At 48.1% G+C, this 18,772-nt stretch overlaps 1 protein-coding gene across 1 annotated transcript in view; it reads left to right on the plus strand.

The window, feature by feature from the left end:
* The window catches only part of AQR (aquarius intron-binding spliceosomal factor), a 245,522-nt gene that overhangs the window by 140,441 nt on the left and 86,309 nt on the right, over window positions 1–18,772 (plus strand). Inside the window, exons 20-23 of the mRNA XM_075330613.1 lie at window positions 10,536–10,777; window positions 10,877–11,023; window positions 11,417–11,486; window positions 15,857–15,967. Of these exons, the coding sequence (XP_075186728.1) occupies window positions 10,536–10,777; window positions 10,877–11,023; window positions 11,417–11,486; window positions 15,857–15,967 (570 nt within the window). The remainder of the gene's footprint in view (window positions 1–10,535; window positions 10,778–10,876; window positions 11,024–11,416; window positions 11,487–15,856; window positions 15,968–18,772) is intronic.

An 18,772-nucleotide genomic window follows, 5' to 3' on the forward strand; every position in this document is an offset into this window, starting at 1 on the left:
AATGTTCTGGAAATTCGGGCAGTGTATCTTGCCCTGAAAGCGTTCCAGCAGTGGCTGGAAGGCAAGCAGATCCGAATTCAGTCGGACAATTCCACAGCGGTGGCATACATCAACCACCAAGGCGGCACACGCAGTCGACAAGCCTTCCAGGAAGTCCGGCGGATTTTGATGTGAGTGGAAGCCACGGCCTCCACCATATCCGCAGTTCACATCCCAGGCGTGGAAAACTGGGAAGCAGATTATCTCAGTCGCCAGGGCATGGACGCAGGGGAATGGTCCCTTCACCCGGACGTGTTTCAGGAGATCTGTTGCCGCTGGGGGGTGCCGGACGTCGACCTCATGGCGTCCCGGCACAACAACAAGGTACCAACGTTCATGGCACGGTCTCAAGATCCCAGAGCTCTGGCGGCAGACGCCTTAGTTCAGGATTGGTCGCAGTTTCAGCTCCCTTATGTGTTTCCTCCGCTGGCACTGTTGCCCAGAGTGTTACGCAAGATCAGGGCCGACTGCCGCCGCGCCATCCTCGTCGCTCCAGACTGGCCGAGGAGGTCGTGGTACCCGGATCTGTGGCATCTCACGGTCGGCCAACCGTGGGCACTACCAGACCGACCAGACTTGCTGTCTCAAGGGCCGTTTTTCCATCTGAATTCTGCGGCCCTCAACCTGACTGTGTGGCCATTGAGTCCTGGATCCTAGCGTCTTCAGGGTTATCTCAAGAAGTCATTGCCACTATGAGACAGGCTAGGAAACCAACGTCCGCCAAGATTTATCACAGGACGTGGAAAATTTTCCTGTCGTGGTGCTCTGCTCAGGGTTTTTCTCCCTGGCCATTTGCATTACCTACTTTTCTGTCCTTCCTTCAATCTGGACTGGAAAAGGGTTTGTCGCTCGGTTCCCTTAAGGGACAAGTTTCAGCGCTCTCTGTGTTTTTCCAGAAGCGCCTAGCTAGACTTCCACAGGTACGCACGTTCCTGCAGGGAGTTTGTCACATCGTTCCACCTTACAAGCGGCCGTTAGAACCCTGGGATCTAAACAGGGTGCTGATGGTTCTTCAGAAACCACCATTCGAGCCAATGAGAGATATCTCCCTCTCACGACTTTCGCAGAAAGTGGTTTTTCTAGTAGCAGTCACTTCTCTTCGGAGAGTGTCTGAGCTAGCAGCGTTGTCGTGCAAAGCCCCTTTTCTGGTTTTTCACCAGGACAAGGTGGTTCTACGTCCGGTTCCGGAATTTCTCCCTAAGGTGGTATCCCCCTTTCATCTCAATCAGGATATTTCCTTACCCTCTTTTTATCCTCATCCAGTTCACCAATGTGAAAAGGATTTGCACTTGTTAGATCTGGTGAGAGCACTCAGACTCTACATTTCTCGTACGGCGCCCCTGCGCCGCTCGGATGCACTCTTTGTCCTTGTCGCTGGCCAGCGTAAAGGGTCACAGGCTTCCAAATCAACCCTGGCTCGGTGGATCAAGGAGCCAATTATCGAAGCTTACCGTTCGGCTGGGCTTCCGGTTCCCTCAGGGCTGAAGGCCCATTCTACCAGAGCCGTGGGAGCGTCCTGGGCTTTGAGGCACCAGGCTGCGGCTCAACAGGTGTGTCAGGCGGCTACCTGGTCGAGCCTGCACACTTTCACGAAGCACTATCAGGTGCATACCTATGCTGCGGCGGATGCCAGCCTAGGTAGACGAGTCCTTCAGGCGGCGGTTGCCCACCTGTAGGAAAGGGCCGTTTTACGGCTCTCTTACGAGGTATTATTTTACCCACCCAGGGACTGCTTTTGGACGTCCCAATTGTCTGGGTCTCCCAATAGAGCGAAAAAGAAGAAGGGAATTTTGTTTACTTACCGTAAATTCCTTTTCTTCTAGCTCTAATTGGGAGACCCAGCACCCGCCCCTGTTTTTTTGTGTACACATGTTGTTCATGTTGAATGGTTTCAGTTCTCCGAGTTTCCTTCGGATTGAAGTTACTTTAAACCAGTTTATAATTATTTTTCCTCCTTCTTGCTTTTGCACCAAAACTGAGCAGCCCGTGGGAGCACGGGGGGTGTATAGGCAGAAGGGGAGGGGCCTAACACTTTTAAGTGTAGTACTTTGTGCGGCCTCCGGAGGCATAGCCTATACACCCAATTGTCTGGGTCTCCCAATTAGAGCTAGAAGAAAAGGAATTTACGGTAAGTAAACAAAATTCCCTTCTTTTTATGCATTGTGATAGGGAAAACACCAGGAATAACAAACAATTGACATGTCAATTGATTGTTGCAGTTTTTTTCTGCACTAAAATCTGCAAGGAAAAAATCTGCAACGTGTGCACAGCACTTCAGGGTTCTCATAGACTTTGCTGAGATGCGGTTTCCCTTGCATATTGATTTAAAATTTGCAAGAAAAAAAAAAAGGCAGCGTGGGCACACAGCCTTAAACATTTTCTGGCTAACAGCTTGGTAACAGTAGCGTACTTTGTAATTGGTGCCTTTATTCTCTCATATATTAGAATAAAGACACTATAAGGCTATGTGCGCACTGGGAAATAACGTTTTCTTAAGAAATATCTGCACCCTGTGGCAGAATGCCGCACTTTCGGCAAAACCCGCGGTAATAACGCTCCTGCGGTTTGCTGCAGTTTTTCTTTGGGTTGATCCCTGTGATTTTTTTTTTACCATTATCTATGGCAAAAACCACAGGTATCTACGGAAAAGAAGTGACATGCTCAGTCTTTTTGCTGCAGAAATTCTGCAGCAAAACCTAGATGTAAAACTAGCAACAAAAAGAGGAATAAATATCCTCCAAAAATTAAGTATTACTTACAGCAAAGATGGGCTGCAGTGTGTACATCGCCCAGGCCAAAAACTAGTACTCTACCAGGATACAGCTAAACCCCCACTAAATGGAGGCATCACAGGTGCAGGAGGAGCAAATCACACACACACTTCTAAAATATGGAGGGGGCGATTGCTGGATGATAAAACTGCACACTGATGGCTTGCATAGAGCGCTGTTCACATATGCAGATGCACAGTCACAAGCCCACAGCCTATTAGGTGACGCCCATACTATTAGATAAGGTGGGCTGCCAAGCCGTGCTCCATCTGTGCACCATACAGGGACAGGAACTCTAAGGCCCTGTACACACTGGAAAACGGAATTTTCTTAAGAAACTTTTGCAGGGTCTGAAAGATTACTGCACCCGCGGTAAAAAACCGCGGCAAACCGCATGGGGTTTACCACGGTTTTACCGCGGTATTGTTCGCAGTATTGCCGCGGTTTTGCCGCATGCGGGTTGGTACATGTGCTTTAATGCATTCAATGCAATAAAGCACATTAAAAAAAAAAAAAAAGTAATTTCCTTCTGAGCTAGATAGCAGACAGATAAATAGACAGAAGAATAGATGACAGAAAGAAGGATAGATAGAGGGATAGATAGATAGAGTCCCTGTGAGCACACGCTGCATTTCTCCCGAGCGGCAATGTGAGTTCACATCACCGGCCGTGGGAAATGCCCTGTGGTTACCTCTGCTGTCTCGTTGCGAGGCTGCATTCAGCGCTGTGTGTCAGTCGCGGCTGGATGCAAGCATCGCAGGACGTGGATTACGCCGGAGCTGTGTGTTTGGGAGGGGTTAATAAAGGGCTGAACCAGGGGCTTTTTTGTGTTTTATTTAAAATAAAGGATTTTTCGGTGTGTGTTTTTCACTTTACTTACGGGTTGATCATGTCAGCTGTCACATAGATTCTGCCATGATCAAGCCTGGACTTAAATCGTGGCGATCCGCTGTCATAGGATTTTTTTTCCCCATAGGTTTTGCTGGTGAATCACTGTAGAGATGTTATGAACATAACATGCAGCGAAACATGCAGCAAAACCGCAGGAAATCCGGGCAAAAACCGGCAAGTGCGCACAGGGCCTAATATGCAAGGCCTAACAGAAAGTGGTCTGGCTGCATCCTGTACAAAAAAATATATATATGAGGTTTTAGTTGGTATTACGGCCATAAAATGTAAGCCTACAACCCTCATCACTGGACCTCATGTTTGTAGGTCCCTACACTAAATATAAAATAGCAACAAAAAGAGGAAAATATCCTCCAAAAATTAAGTATTACAGCAAAGAAAGGCTGCAGTTGTACATCGCCCAGGCCAAAAACTAGTACTCTACCAGGATACAGCTAAGCAGTTTTATCATCCAGCAATCGCCCCCTCCATTTTTTGGAAGTGTGTGTGTGATTTGCTCCTCCTGCACCTGTGATGCCTCCACTTTAGTGGGGGTTTAGCTTTATCCTGGTGGAGTACTAGTTTTTGGTCTGAGTGATGTACACACTGCAGCCCATCTTTGCTCTAATACTTAATTTTTGGAGGATATTTATTCCTCTTTTTTTTGCTATTTTTATATTTAGTGTAGGGACCTACAAACATGAGGTCCAGTGACAAGGGTTGTAGGCTTCCGTGTGACTGGTGATTGCCATAGGTTTCTGTGATAACACCCTAATGGTATTTAGCATATTTTCTACCTAGGGTCTGATATACACTGGCAATTTTTTGCATCTCAAATGCACCCAGAAGTCAAGAATGAGCAGTCGTCTTATGTTGGAACATGTTGTAATTATGGGAATTGCTACATTTAGAAATTAATGATCTCACTATCAAAAAAGTAGTATAAACGCTCAATTTGCGTTTTAGGCTTCTTTCCTATTGGTATGTGGGTTACACTCGTGCTGATATTCCAGTCTAATTTGCGCTCATTTTAACACGAGCTGGTGCATGAGCGGTCGGTTTCTCTATAAAGTGTTCTCGAAAAAATAATCAGGTTACTGTAGAGTGATCTGAAGAAAGACAGCTGCTTCGTCTTCTCCACGATTGCTGCCCTCCTGGGCTTCAGAACCTAAAGAAGCATCTTCCCTGCATGAGAATGTGATGTGACAGCCAGATGAAGCTGATACGCAGTAATGTGAGGGCAGGGAAGATACCTTCTCCTTGTATGTTACCCAGCACCTATGTTTCCATCATATAAGACTTTTTATGGCTGATTTAACCCTCATTACACTCCCCAACATTGTAATTGCAACACCATGAAGGAAAGTCGTGGCGTTATGGAAATCACAGGATGGATAAACATGTTACTGATATGCAAGTGATGAAAAAAAATGGGAAAAAGCATCTCAATTTATACAGTATTGATATGATCACTACATGCAGAAATGAAAGCATACAGCAGCACTCTGTAAGCAGTAACATGCATGCTCTGAATCATAACTTGTGGGCTTTTTAAGTTACTTTACGGTTTTGTCTTGTGTTGTTAGTTGCTGGTTTTGGTGCTAGGATCTTGAAAATAAGGTAGCATAAACGTAGTGAGAGAAGCAGGATAAGAATCCGGAAAACTTGGGTTTTGGCTGCAGCTTTTTTTTACTGCCAAGAGATCAGGTTTTGGCTGCAGAAAAGAGAAGCCATCAAGCAACGTGTGAACATAGCCTTAAGGCTGCTTTACACACAACGACATCGCTAGTGATCTCGTTAGTGATGTGACATGCCAGATCGTAGATCCAATTTGCCGAGATCGCACATAGGTCGTTTTGTGACCGGCGCTACAAAGACGGCCTATGTGCGATCTCGGCAAATCGTATCTACAATCTGGCGTGTCACATTGCTAACGAGATCACTAGCGATGTCGTTGTGTGTAAAGCAGTCTTTACATTACTTTTGGAAAGACAGAACAGCGTTGTACCCACTGCACAGCAGAAAGCCTCGCTTAAGGCTGCATTCACACATCTGTGTGTCATGGTCCGAGTACTGACCATGATTTACAGACTGGACGCGGCTCTCCTGTCCTGAACTTGACAGTGTCATAGACGTACTTGGACGGTGATATGTGTCCTTCCTATACATAGCAGCCTGTGAAAGAAAACAAGCATTTTTTCATGTACCACCGGAAAACTGACATCTTGAAAATGGTGCGGAAGTGAACGGAGACGCTGATTAATCATCATTTGTCTTTTGATTCTGGTTGCCATTTTTTTGCTCCAAAGTCTTCAAAATGGAACATGCAGGTTGAAGAATTTTCTGTAACATTAAAGATGCTGTTTTTTGTTCTTTTGCCCTTTTATGTACCTTTTAAGAACAAATTGCTGAATGATCCTATAAAATGTAACATGGAATATTCCTCATGTGCGCAAAAATTAAAACAATGCAGATTTAACACTCCCGAGAGATCGGAGCACAATTGCACTAACATTTGGCAACATTTCAAAAAGTCACAAGTGATGAATTATTAGCCTAAAACGTCTGGATAAGGAAAATCACACCAACACTGTTGACCAAAAACACTGAAAAAAACGTTATTTATTAAGTAATAGAAAAGACTAAAAAAAAAATATCACTATTTGAACCATTTTTACGATAATGATGAATCGGAACCAAAGTATATTAGAAGGTTGGAGAACTTTCCAATTGTCTCCTGTGTTTTTCTGAAACATCTAAAAGACCACCATGTGCACATACCTTATAGAAATGGAAGTTTAGGTTATCCGTATTCTGACTGTCCTACTGCATTAAAGGAGCTCAACTATGATTTTAGTGATGTATCTATCAATTAAAGGGTCCTCCAATTTCGTTTTCCTAAAATTAACCATGGAGAATGAAGATAGCTTGTGTTCTCTTTACTTCTTACATTCATCAGTGAAGTAAATCATCACATATTTTATGATCTAGACCTTTGTTTTATGATATTAGGAATGTCAATCATTTTTCCAGTGATCCATACATTGTCCACATGTAGTAAGGGTGAAGAAAATTTTATATCCTGCTTTTTGTCCATAGATATTCATGGTTATGTTCCTTATGATTGCAGTCTATTCACACGTGAACCACTTTCAAAGAATTACTCATTGTTATTCATACACACTTTGCCCTCTATTCATACATGAGATGATCCTCCACTATTCTAGTCAGTGGAGACTACTAATCAGACCACCAGTCATTATATATTTATCAACTATCCTGAGTATAAATGAAAATGTTGTTGATGGACAAGAACTGTAACACTTCCTTGTTACTATATATATATATATATATATATATATATATGTATATATATATATATATATATATATATATATATATATATATATATATATATAAATATATATATATATAATGTGTGTCCACCCATATCCTGTCCACCTTGATTAACTTGACAACGGCGGCAGCTATAGACATAGAAGTGGTGTCTAGGTATAGTAAAGTAGTCATGCGCTACGCAATGAAATCACCTATATCGCCACCTGGTGGAAATAACAGAGTTAGCATTTTTATCTCGAAAACGGAACGAGATAGAGGAAAAAAGTGAATTTCAAAGTTGTAGGGCATCATCAATTCAATATGAATTGACACCTTTCATAGAGAAATGCTATGATATGAAACCCATGAACCACCCCCCAAAACACTGAATGCTGGTCACGCATATGGCGCTCATTTAACTTTGATGCTCAAAGTGGCCCCCGTCAGCTGCAATGCACATCTGGACTCTGGACAGCATACTGTATCTTGCTGCACGTTGTGCAATATGGTGGGTGACACGTTTGCACAAGCATCTGTGATACGTCGTCGTAGGTCCTGCAATGTTGGTGGAGGGGTCGCATACACCTGCTGTTTGATGTGACCTCACAGAAAGAAGTCCAATGGGGTCAGGTCAGGTGAGTATGGAGGCCACTCCACACAGCCACCATACCCAATGACTTGTAGGAAGGTCTCCATGAGGTATCGCTTCACGTCCGCAGCCTTGTGAGTTTTACACGTTCTAATCATAGCATTTCTGTATGCAAGATGTCGATTTGTATTGAATTGATGATGTCCTGCAACTTTGTAATTCACTTTTTTTCTCTATCTAGTTCCGTTTTCGAGATAAAAATGCCAACTCCGTTGTTTTCCACCAGGTGGCGCTATAGGTGGTTTCATTGCGTAGCGCATGGCTACTTTATTATACCTAGACACCACTTCTATGCCTATAGCTGCCGCCGTTCTTAAGTTAATGGCGGTGGACAGGATAGGGGTGGACACACTGTGTGTGAGTGTGTGTGTGTGTGTGTGTGTATGTATATCAGTTGTAATGTTTGTGATCCTCCTCTATACCAATAACAGCTGGCTTTGTTCATATCTGCGTTTTATGGTTTCTGCAGAGTTTAAAGACAAGCTGTTGGCATCATTTCCCCCCAAAAATCTATTTATGTGTGTATGGAGCTCTTTCAAAGACAAATCCCACAATACCTTGAAGAGGTCGTCCCCTACTCTTACATTGATAGCCTATCCTTAAGATAGGTCATCATTGTCTAATCGGCCGGGGTCCAGCACGTGGCACCCCCACCGTTCTTAGGCCCCTTTCACACGTCAGTGATTCTGGTACGTTTGTGCTTTTTTTTAAACGTACCAGAATCACTGACATACGCAGACCCATTATAATGAATGGGTCTGCTCACACATCAGTGATTTGACACTGCACGTGTCTCCGTGCAGCGTACCCGCGTGTGCGTGATTGCTGCACGGAGACATGTCCATTTTTTTTCTGGCATCACTGATGTTCCACGGACCACGCAGTGGTGTGGTCCGTGAAACACGTGCCAGAAAAAAAACGTGCTTTTAAAATAATAAACATTTTAACTCACCCGGCGTCCAGCGATGTCCTCTGCAGCCCGTTCTCCCTGCTCCTTCTGTGCCGGCTGATTACTGTCGCGCATATTCATTATGCGCGACACAGCCGACCCGGAAGCAGCTCCTGCAGGGGTCACCGCCGGCCGGATGCTGCACCGCGGGAGGATTCAGCACCACGGACAGCGGGAGCGGGCGCAGGTGAGTGAATCTCTAAGTGCAATCACGGGCCACGGAGAACGGAGCCCGGATTGCACTTAGACAACCCACGTGTGCCGTGATTGTCGGCACACGCAGGGACATGTGCGTGTTTTACACGCCAGTGAAAAACGTCTGTGTTTTTCACTGACGTGTGAAACGGGCCTTAGTCCCGGTGGTGGCAGCAGGCAGCTAAAAATGCTCAGCTCCGGTGCTGCTCCGTCTTTTGATAGTGGCTATGCCCAAGTACTGCACATCCGTCTCCCATTCAGATCAATAGGATGCAGTTGTGCAGTACCCAGCTGCTGCCACCATCAGAAGACAGAGCAACATCAGAGCTGAGCATTTCTGGCTGCCTGCTGCCACCACCGGGACTGCGAGCAGCATGCTCGATAGGGGTACAGGGTGTCAGACCCTGGCCGATCAGACATGGATGACCTGTCCTAAGGATAGGCCATCAATGTAAAAGTAGTGGACAACCCCTTAACTTGGCCAGTCCGTTCCTCCATTACTGAGAAATCAGCGCTTGATTTATATGTAAATGAGGCCGAAGGGCTTTGTAGATCTGAAGCCTGTGTTACTCCAGCTCTATCCCTGGGGATGCCTCTTCCTGCTTGACCGACAGTCTCTATGATGTGTGTCTTCAGGAAAAGGAGTTGTTAGTCAGGCAGAAGAACGCAGTACGGAATGGGAAATAGAGCTGGAGTGACATAGACTTCTGATCTACCATAGCTCTTCAGCCTCATTTACGTATAAATTCAAGCGCTGATGGCTCAGTATCAGAAGAGCAGAAAGGTCATGTAAAGATATTGCAGGATTTGTCTTTGAAAGAGCTACATCTATACATAGTTTGGGGATTGAGACAAGAAAATCTCAGTATTCAGAGTTAATCCTGTGGTCAAAAATTTCAAAAGAATAATGGTATCATAGCATAGCTGTCACTGCTGTTTTATAAACAGAAATCATGGATAAAAGTCCAAGAAAGCGATTCGTCAAAGCTTTTATAACAAAATAGTATTGTAAAAGCTTTAAAATGCTGACAAAATTCTGTGTAAAGCGGAGGTGCGCAAAAAATTTGCATAACATGGAGATGCACAAAATATTTGCGTAACGTGGAGGTGCACAAAAAAATTGCGTAATGCGGAGGTGTATAAAAATTTGTGTAACGCGGAGGTGCACAAAAAATTTGCATAAAGTGGAGATGCACAAAAAAAATTGTGTAACGTGGAGGTGCACAAAAAAAAATTGTGTAACATGGAGGTGCACAAACAAAATTGCTTAACGTGGAGGTGCATAAAAAATTTGCGTAACACAGAGGTGCACAAAAAATTTGCGTAAAGCAGAGGTACACAAAACTTTTGCGACTCTTGGCGTTTACACACCACTTTAGATTAGCTCCAATTAAATGGGTGAATTTGAGTAGGAGCTGGGGCAGGCCGGGGCATGTCTATGCCTTTTCCATCAAATCTGCCAACCCTTTCTACTCGACTTGACCGGAGTAGCATTTCTGGTGCAGAGCATGCCACGTACTAAAGGCTGAATTCATCAAGTGGCGTGCACTCTTAATGAATCTGGTGCCGTGCACACCTGTAAAGACCGGCGTACCATGAGCTTGTGCTACTCCAGTCTTGAGGAGATGGCCCCAATGTCTTAAGTTTCAATGATTTCTGACTTTTAGTTGCTTTTTCCTGGTTTAAACTGAATGTTCTTTTGCAGGCCGTCCTGGAAACCATCAGGAAGCTGATGAACACCGACTGTGTGGTGCCGGACTGGCTTCATGACATTATATTGGGGTATGGCGATCCTGGAAGTGCTCACTACACCAAAATGCCTAATCAGATCCCAACACTGGATTTCAATGACACCTTCCTGAGCCTGGACCATCTGAAGGCTTGTTTTCCAGGGTATCAGGTGAAGGTCACTGTGGAAGACCCATCCTTGCACCAAGCCCCTTTTAGGTAACACTTCCCTACAAGTGACCGAATAATGCTTGGCGTTGTAAGGTTGGAGCCTTGTATGTTCCAATATTTTATGGTAACTTACTTCTTTATTCTCAGGATTACTTTTCCAGTCTGTGGAGGGAAAGGGAAAAAACGAAAAGAAGACAATGAAGATGGAACTTTACAAGATGAGCCACCAACACTAATCGTGGAGCCTCACGTTATTCCCAACCGAGGTCCTTACCCCTACAACCAGCCTAAGCGGTAACAGCTCACCTACTGATAGTGACTTTTTTATTCCAGTTTATGGTTTCGATAACAACAGATTCTCACCGCCATTCATTACGAGTGAAGAAAAGGTGATTCTGGCATCTAAATAGGAAAGGGTTCTTTACAGTTAGAGCAGTCAGACTGTGGAATGCTGACCACAAGAGGTAGTAATGGCTGATACTATAACAGCTTTTATATCAGGGCTGGATGATTTCCTCACAGCAAATAACCATTGTGGATTATAAATGATCTATGGATAGAGAATGTGTAACTGGTGGAGAAAGGATGAGCTAGATGAATAGATGCCTTTTTCAACTTATGTAACTTCATTTTGTGCTTTTTGCCTTTTTACTGATGTGTAACATATGCGATATGTTTTGTTTCCAGAAATACCATCCAGTTCACTGCTACACAGACAGAAGCTATTCGTGCAGGGATGCAACCTGGACTTACCATGGTAAGAAGCCAAATTAGCCATTGATAGACATACAAGTGTAAACTGTTGGCAATTTGTCAGCAGTTGCCACATTCACTAACATGATCCTCAGTAAATAGTGAACATACCCATTAAGGCATGCAGGAGGCTGGTCAGAGGCACATAGTGATTCCAGCACTCAAAAATGCAAAAATGATGAAAAATGGAAATAACGTTTTTGCAATATCCCCAGTTGTGAGTATAAGTGGCACGCTCAGAAATGACACCCCTTGGCTCCTATCAATGTGGTAATTAATGGCTGTGTGAGGAATGTTCTGCGCTTGGGAAAATCATCAAGATCCACTGCTGGCAGTTCCCTTTGCAATTGCCAAGCAATGACATCCAATATGTGCTTGATGGGAGACAAGTCCTGAGACACCAAAGGTCTTGGTAGCACGTTTAGGCCACTCGGGCTGCTCACAGCACGAGCAACATGCAACCTTGGCTTTGTGGTGTCGTAAATGGGCTCCTGTGATAATTTGGAGGCTGTAACACTGGTTCCAGGTCAAATTAATGTAAAGCTGAAATGTTAGTGTGTCGCCCTGGACAAGCCAGGGGCCACAGAGAACAACACCACAACACACCCCACATTCCCTGCAGGCACATCAAGGTCAGAACACAAAACCCTTGTTTCCCTCCTCCAGGGGCTGATGTCCACACCAGGGGGTGGAGCCAGGCGGTTGGTCTCCACCCACCGAGAAGTTCGCAGTCCTGGAAGTCCTGGAGGCGGGAAAACCAAGCAGATGAGTTTGAGAGGAGGAAGTGGAAGGAGGTGAAGTAGAGAGATAGAGTCTGAAGGTGAAAGTGTGAGGAGTAAAGTGGTAGAAGAGCAAACAAAACTGACTGAGAGCGTCCGGGTGTGTGCCCCGGGCGAGACAGCAAGGTTGGCAGATGGCGGTGACCGTTTGCAGGAGTGGCCGATTGGAGTTGCCGAAAGGACCGTGGACGGGTGGTGGCCCGGCAGTACCGGACCGGTACACAAAGAGAGGCCAGCACCATTGGCAGGGGCCTTTCGGATCCCGGCAAGGCTTGGAGTCGCCGTAATTTGCCAAATCCGTCAGTGAAGGGGACCTCCTGGTTTCCAAACAACTAAGTCCCGATTGAAGGCAAAAGTCCAACCGTGAGAGAGGGTCACCGCCAAGGCACCAGTTCCTCAGGGCCAGCGCCTGCGGGCAAAGAGGGGCTCCTCCGGCCCATATCCAAGCCGGGGAGCGGGTTACCGGTGGGAACCCATCGATACAAACTACCGTACTTAGGTGCAGGGAAGAGACAGTCACCGCTAACTTGCAGGGAACATCAGCACCGCAGCCGTCCGAGGGACCCGTCCAACTAGCCGCTTGTTTACCGTGAACTGTGTCATCATCCTTGGGCTGAGTGAGTACCTCCGTGCCGTGCGGCACAGCGCTGCCCCTGCGTCCCTGCACCTCATCAGGCCCCATAACCCGCCTGACACCCTCTCCTACCCCATCACCGGGGCCCCGGGACAACCAACCCCCTACCCACGGAGGGGAGAATAACAACCATAGCTGCTCCCTGTCACCGTCCCCGGGATCCCCATCCGGAGCAGCGGTGGTGTCACCAAAAATCACCACAACCGTAGGTGGCGTCACAGACAACATCCCCAACACCAAACCACCCCTTTTCACTCACGGGCGAGGAGCGCCGCTCGAGTCCCCGGGATCCGGCCCATCGCTAGAGCCACCGAGCAGCGGCAGCCGGACCCGAGCAGTGGGAGAGCGCAGCGTTGCCATCCTCCTCCCCGCCCGCGACATTAGTACCTGGAATGAAGGCCAAAAGAGTCTGGCTACTGTTATGCCACTCCATACCATAATCCCAAGAGTAGGACCAGTGTGACGTCACCTTGTGAAGGCTTCTTCAAAATGTTGCCCATATTGTCACCAGATGGAGACTAGAGACTGGCATACAGTATTGGAGGCTGAAATGGAGGTTTCTTCTCTTCAGTTGCGAGTCCTACTCTTGTCCTATAAAGGAGCATTTCCATTCCAGCCTCCATTGCTCCATTCGAGTCTTTGATTTCCATCTGGTCACCTTGTGGGTATCACATTCACGAGGGAACACCTCACCGGTCCTACTCCTGTGATGATGTGAGGTGGCATTGTGTGCAGTATCCATATCTCTTTAGTCTTCATTCCAGATACACTAACAGTTCAGTGTTATATCGATTTGAGCGTGGAGCCAGTGAGGAACATGCGGCCTAACATCACTTTGCAAAATTGCTATTACTTCATAGTATCCCAGGAGCTGTTTTCCCACATGACAATGTGCGGCTGCATATTTGTCATACTAGCATAAGCAGCTTGTGTGGCCGAAACATGCTCCCATGGATGCAGCATATCTGGAAGTCTCCCATCGAGCACATTTAGAACTCAATCGGCTATTGGAAAGGAGGCTGTCAGCAGCGGATTTTGATGATTTGCTCAAGTGCATTCAGCAGTGCACAACATTCCTCAAACACCATTAATACCATCATTGATGGCAGCAAAGGCATGTAAGTGTGGGGATTTCAGAGTGCACCGCGCATACTCAAAACTGAATACATCAAGATATTTAGAAAATGTTATTTCCATTATATTCATCATCAGTAACATGTCAATCCATCTTGTATGCATTATGTGATTAGTTGCAGTAAAGTAATCGGTGTGCAGCTTGTATACCAGTGTAAATTTGGTACCCTCTAAATAACTCAACACACCGCCATGAATGTCTAACATGCTGGCAGCTAATTGTGCCCAACGTGTGAATATTTTGTGTGGAGACCATTATTTTTAAGTACTGCCTTAACTTTCTTGGGCATGGAGTTCACTCGAGTTTTACAGGAACCGCTGGATCCTCTTCCATCCTCCATGACGACATCACGGACCTGGTGGATGTTAGAGACCTCGCGCTCCTCCACCTTTTTTCTGAGAAGGCCCCACAGATGCTCTATAGGGTTTAGGTCTGGAGACGCTTGCCCAGTCCAGCACCTTTAGGCTATGTGCGCACGTTGCGTAATTGCATGCAGTTACGCTGCGATCTGCACCGCAGCATAACTGCATGCCTTCTGCATCCCCTACATAATCCATGAAGATTATGCAGGAGCCGTGCGCATGTGGTGTATTAGAGCGCAGCGCTTCGGCTGCTGCCCGAAGCGCGCGTTCTAAGAAGTGACATGTCACTTCTTTCGTGCACTCTGCCTGCAGGTCCCGCTCTGTCTATGGGAGGGGCTGCAGTCAGAGCGAATGAAATTGGCTTTTTTTTTTTCTTCATTACAGACTGTATCTGCAGCGATTTGAAGCGCACGTGTGCTGTTCAAATCGCTGCAAAAATTTCTGCAGGGACAGTACGCAACGTGCGCACATAGCCTTACTCTCAGTTTCTTTAGCAAGACAGTGGTCATCTCTGAGGTGTGTTTGGGGATTTTATTATGTTGGAATCTCTGCTTCAGTATGTCACAGTACATTTTGGCATTCATAGTTCCCTCAATGAACTGTAGCCCCCACAGTCAGCAGCACTTATGCAGCGCCAAATCATGACACTCACACCACCATGCCTGACTGTAGGCAAGACACACTTGTTTTCGTCCTCCTCAGTTTCTCACTTGTAGCTGTATGTAGAGTTTAGAGGGCACCAAATTTACACTGTTATACAAGCTGTACACAGATTACTTTACATTGTATCAAAGTGTCAAATATCTTAAGTGTTTTCCCATGTAAAGATATAATAAAATATTTACAAAAATGTGAGGGGTGTACTCACTTTTGTGCTATACTGTTAGCCGCAGACAGCCCTGCCAGATGGTGGGCGCAGTTGTGTATGAGCACCTGTGTACAGTGATGTAGTCTGCATTATATTGTCGTGCGGTGACGTCTGTGTTGGCGGGGTGCTTAGTTGTAGATCACACGCCGCTCCTGCTCTGTGATGGCGGGGTGTTTAGTCTCAGCACAGTAGCAGTGAGACGTGCCCCGTCTGTGTAGTGTCATTCCTGATTTACAGCTCCAGCTGTTTGCTCTGTTTGGTGTCTTTATGACTTATAAACCCGGTCCACATCCATGGCTCTGGCACTCTCCAGTGTGGAGCAAGCTCTGTGCGGGTGCTAGAGGATGCAGTTCACATTGTGCCATTAGGGGGTGTAATATAACTACTTCAGATATACAGTGCACGTACGTGCTCACATGGCTGCTGGAACTGAAAGAATAAAGTCTAGTAATCAGGAACTCACAGTCCGCTATGTAGCATTGTGATGTCCTTTGTATGGACATCCCCACGTTCCTGCTCACAGGACTATATACTTCATGCCTTTAAGAAAAAAAATGTGTATTTACAGGATACTTTTTCTTCCCACTTAACAACAGGTTGTCGGACCTCCTGGGACTGGAAAAACAGATGTCGCCGTTCAGATCATCTCTAATCTTTATCACAATTTCCCCGAGCAGCGGACTCTTATTGTCACTCATTCTAACCAGGTAAAGTATTGACTTTCACTTACCTAATTCCTTTTTTCCCATACAAATAAAGGAAACTAAATTTCTTTCTGGGGGAGATGACACCATCCCGGAGTCAGGAGAAGGGTGTGTGCCGCAGCGGAGGAACAGTGGAGTCAGAAGAAGGGTCAGTGGCGGTGCGTAGAGGCAGTGTAGTCAGGAGAAGGGTCAGCGCCAGTGCAGAGGGACAGTATAGTCAGAAGAAGGGTCCGTGCTGGTGTGGAGGCACAGTGTAGTCAGGAGAAAGGGTTTGTGCCGGTGTGGAGGGTCCGTTTAGGCAGGAGAAAGGTCTGTGCCGATGTGGAGGGTCAGTGTAGTCAGGATACGGGTCTGTGCCGATGCAGAGGGTCAGTGTAGTCAGGAGAAGGGTCCGTGCCGGTGTGGAGGGTCAGTGTAGTCAGGAGACGGGTCTGTGCCGATGTGGAGGGTCAGTGTAGTCAGGAGAAGGGTCCGTGCCGGTGTGGAGGGTCAGTGTAGTCAAGAGACGGGTCTGTGCCAATGCGGAGGGTCAGTGTAGTCAGGAAAAGGGTCAGTGCAGTCAGGAGAAGGGTCCGTGCTGGTGTGGAGGGGCAGTGTAGTCAGGAGAAGGGTCCATCCTGGTGTAGGGACAGTGTAGTCGGTAGAAGGGTCCGCGCCGGTGTGGAGGATCAGTGTAGTCAGCTAAAGGGTCAGTGCCGATACGGAGGGTCAGTGTAGTCAGGAGAAGAGTCCGTGCTGGTGTAGGGGCAGTGTAGTCGGTAGAAGGGTCTGTGCCAGTACGGAGGGGCAGTGTAGTCAGGGGAAGGGTCTGTGCCAGTACGGAGGGGCAGTGTAGTCAGGGGAAGGGTCTGTGCCAGTGCGGAGGGGCAGTGTAATCATGAGAAGGGTCCATGCGGGTGCAGTGTGTAGTCAGGAGAAGGGTCTGTGCCGGTGTGGAGGGTCAGTTTAGTCAGGAGATGGGTCCGTGCCGGTGTGGAGGGTCAGTATAGTCAGGAGAAGGGTCAGTGTCGGTGTGGAGGGTCAGTGTAGTCAAGAGAGGGTCTGTGCCGATGCGGAGGGGCCGTGTAGCCAGGAGAAGGGTCCGTGCCGGTGTGGAGGGGCAGTGTAGTCAGGAGAAGGGTCCGTGCGGGTGCAGTGTGTAGTCAGGAGATGGGTCCGTGTCGGTGTGGAGGTGCAGTATAGTCAGGAGAAGGGTCCGTGCCGGTGTGGAGGGTCAGTTTAGTCAGGAAGAAAGGTCAGTGCCGGTGTGGAGGGGCAGTGTTGTCAAGAGAGGGTCTGTGCCGATGCGGAGGGGCTGTGTAGCCAGGAGAAGGGTCTGTGCCGGTGTGGAGGGGCAGTATAGTCAGAAGAAGGGTCTGTGCCGTGTGGAGGGTCAGTGTAGTCAAGAGAGGGTCTGTGCCGATGCGGAGGGGCCGTGTAGCCAGGAGAAGGGTCTGTGCCGGTGTGGAGGGGCAGTGTAGTCAGGAGAAGGGTCCGTGCAGGTGCAGTGTGTAGTCAGGAAAAGGGTCAGTTTAGTCAGGAGATGGGTCCGTGCCGGTGTGGAGGGTCAGTATAGTCAGGAGAAGGGTCAGTGCCGGTGTGGAGGGGCAGTGTAGCCAAGAGAGGGTCTGTGCCGATGCGGAGGGGCCGTGTAGCCAGGAGAAGGGTCTGTGCCGGTGTGGAGGGGCAGTGTAGTCAGGAGAAGGGTCTGTGCTGGTGCGGAGGGGCAGTGTAGTGAGGAGAAGGGTCTGTGCCGCTGCGGAGGGGCAGTGTAGTCAGGAGAAGGGTCCGTGCCGGTGCGGAGGGGCAGTGTAGTCAGGAGAAGGGTCTGTGCTGGTGCGGAGGGGCAGTGTAGTGAGGAGAAGGGTCTGTGCCGGTGCAGAGGGGCAGTGTAGCCAGGAGAAGGGTCCGTGCCGGTGTGGAGGGGCAGTGTAGCCAGGAGAAGGGTCTGTGCCGGTGCGGAGGGGCAGTGTAGTCAGAAAAAGGGTCCGTGCCTGTGTGGAGGGGCAGTGTAGTAAGGAGAAGGGTCCGTGCCGGTGTGGAGGGGCAGTGTAGCCAGGAGAAGGGTCTGTGCCGGTGCGGAGGGGCAGTGTAGTCAGGCGAAGGGTCCGTGCCGGTGCGGAGGGGCAGTGTAGTCAGGAGAAGGGTCCGTGCGAGTGCAGTGTATAGTTAGGAGAACAGTCTCTGCCGCTGCGGAGGGGCAGTGTAGTCAGGAGAAGGGTCTGTACCGGTGCGGAGGAGCAGTGTAGTCAGGAGAAGGGTCCGTACCGGTGCGGAGGGGCAGTGTAGTCAGGAGAAGGGTCCGTGCCGGTGCGGAGGGGCAGTGTAGTCAGGAGAAGGGTCCGTGCCGGTGTGGAGGCGCAGTGTAGTCAGGAGAAGGGTCCGTGCCGGTACGGAGGGGCAGTGTAGTCAGGAGAAGGGTCCGCGGAAGGGGCAGTGTAGTCAGGAGAAGGGTCCGTACCGGTGCGGAGGGGCAGTGTAGTCAGGAGAAGGGTCCGTGCCGGTGTGGAGGGGCATTGTAGTCAGGAGAAGGGTCCGTGCCGGTGCGGAAGGGGCAGTGTAGTCAGGAGAAGGGTCCGTACCGGTGCGGAGGGGCAGTGTAGTCAGGAGAAGGGTCCGTGCCGGTGTGGAGGGGCATTGTAGTCAGGAGAAGGGTCCGTGCCGGTGCGGAAGGGGCAGTGTAGTCAGGAGAAGGGTCAGTACTGGTGTGGAGGGGCAGTGTAGTCAGGAGAAGGGTCCGTGCCGGTGCAGAAGGGGCAGTGTAGTCAGGAGAAGGGTCCGTACCGGTGCGGAGGGGCAGTGTAGTCAGGAGAAGGGTCCGTGCCGGTG

The sequence above is a fragment of the Anomaloglossus baeobatrachus genome, chromosome 12, assembly GCF_048569485.1.
Source record: "Anomaloglossus baeobatrachus isolate aAnoBae1 chromosome 12, aAnoBae1.hap1, whole genome shotgun sequence".
In the NCBI taxonomy this organism is placed as follows: Eukaryota; Metazoa; Chordata; class Amphibia; order Anura; family Aromobatidae; genus Anomaloglossus; species Anomaloglossus baeobatrachus.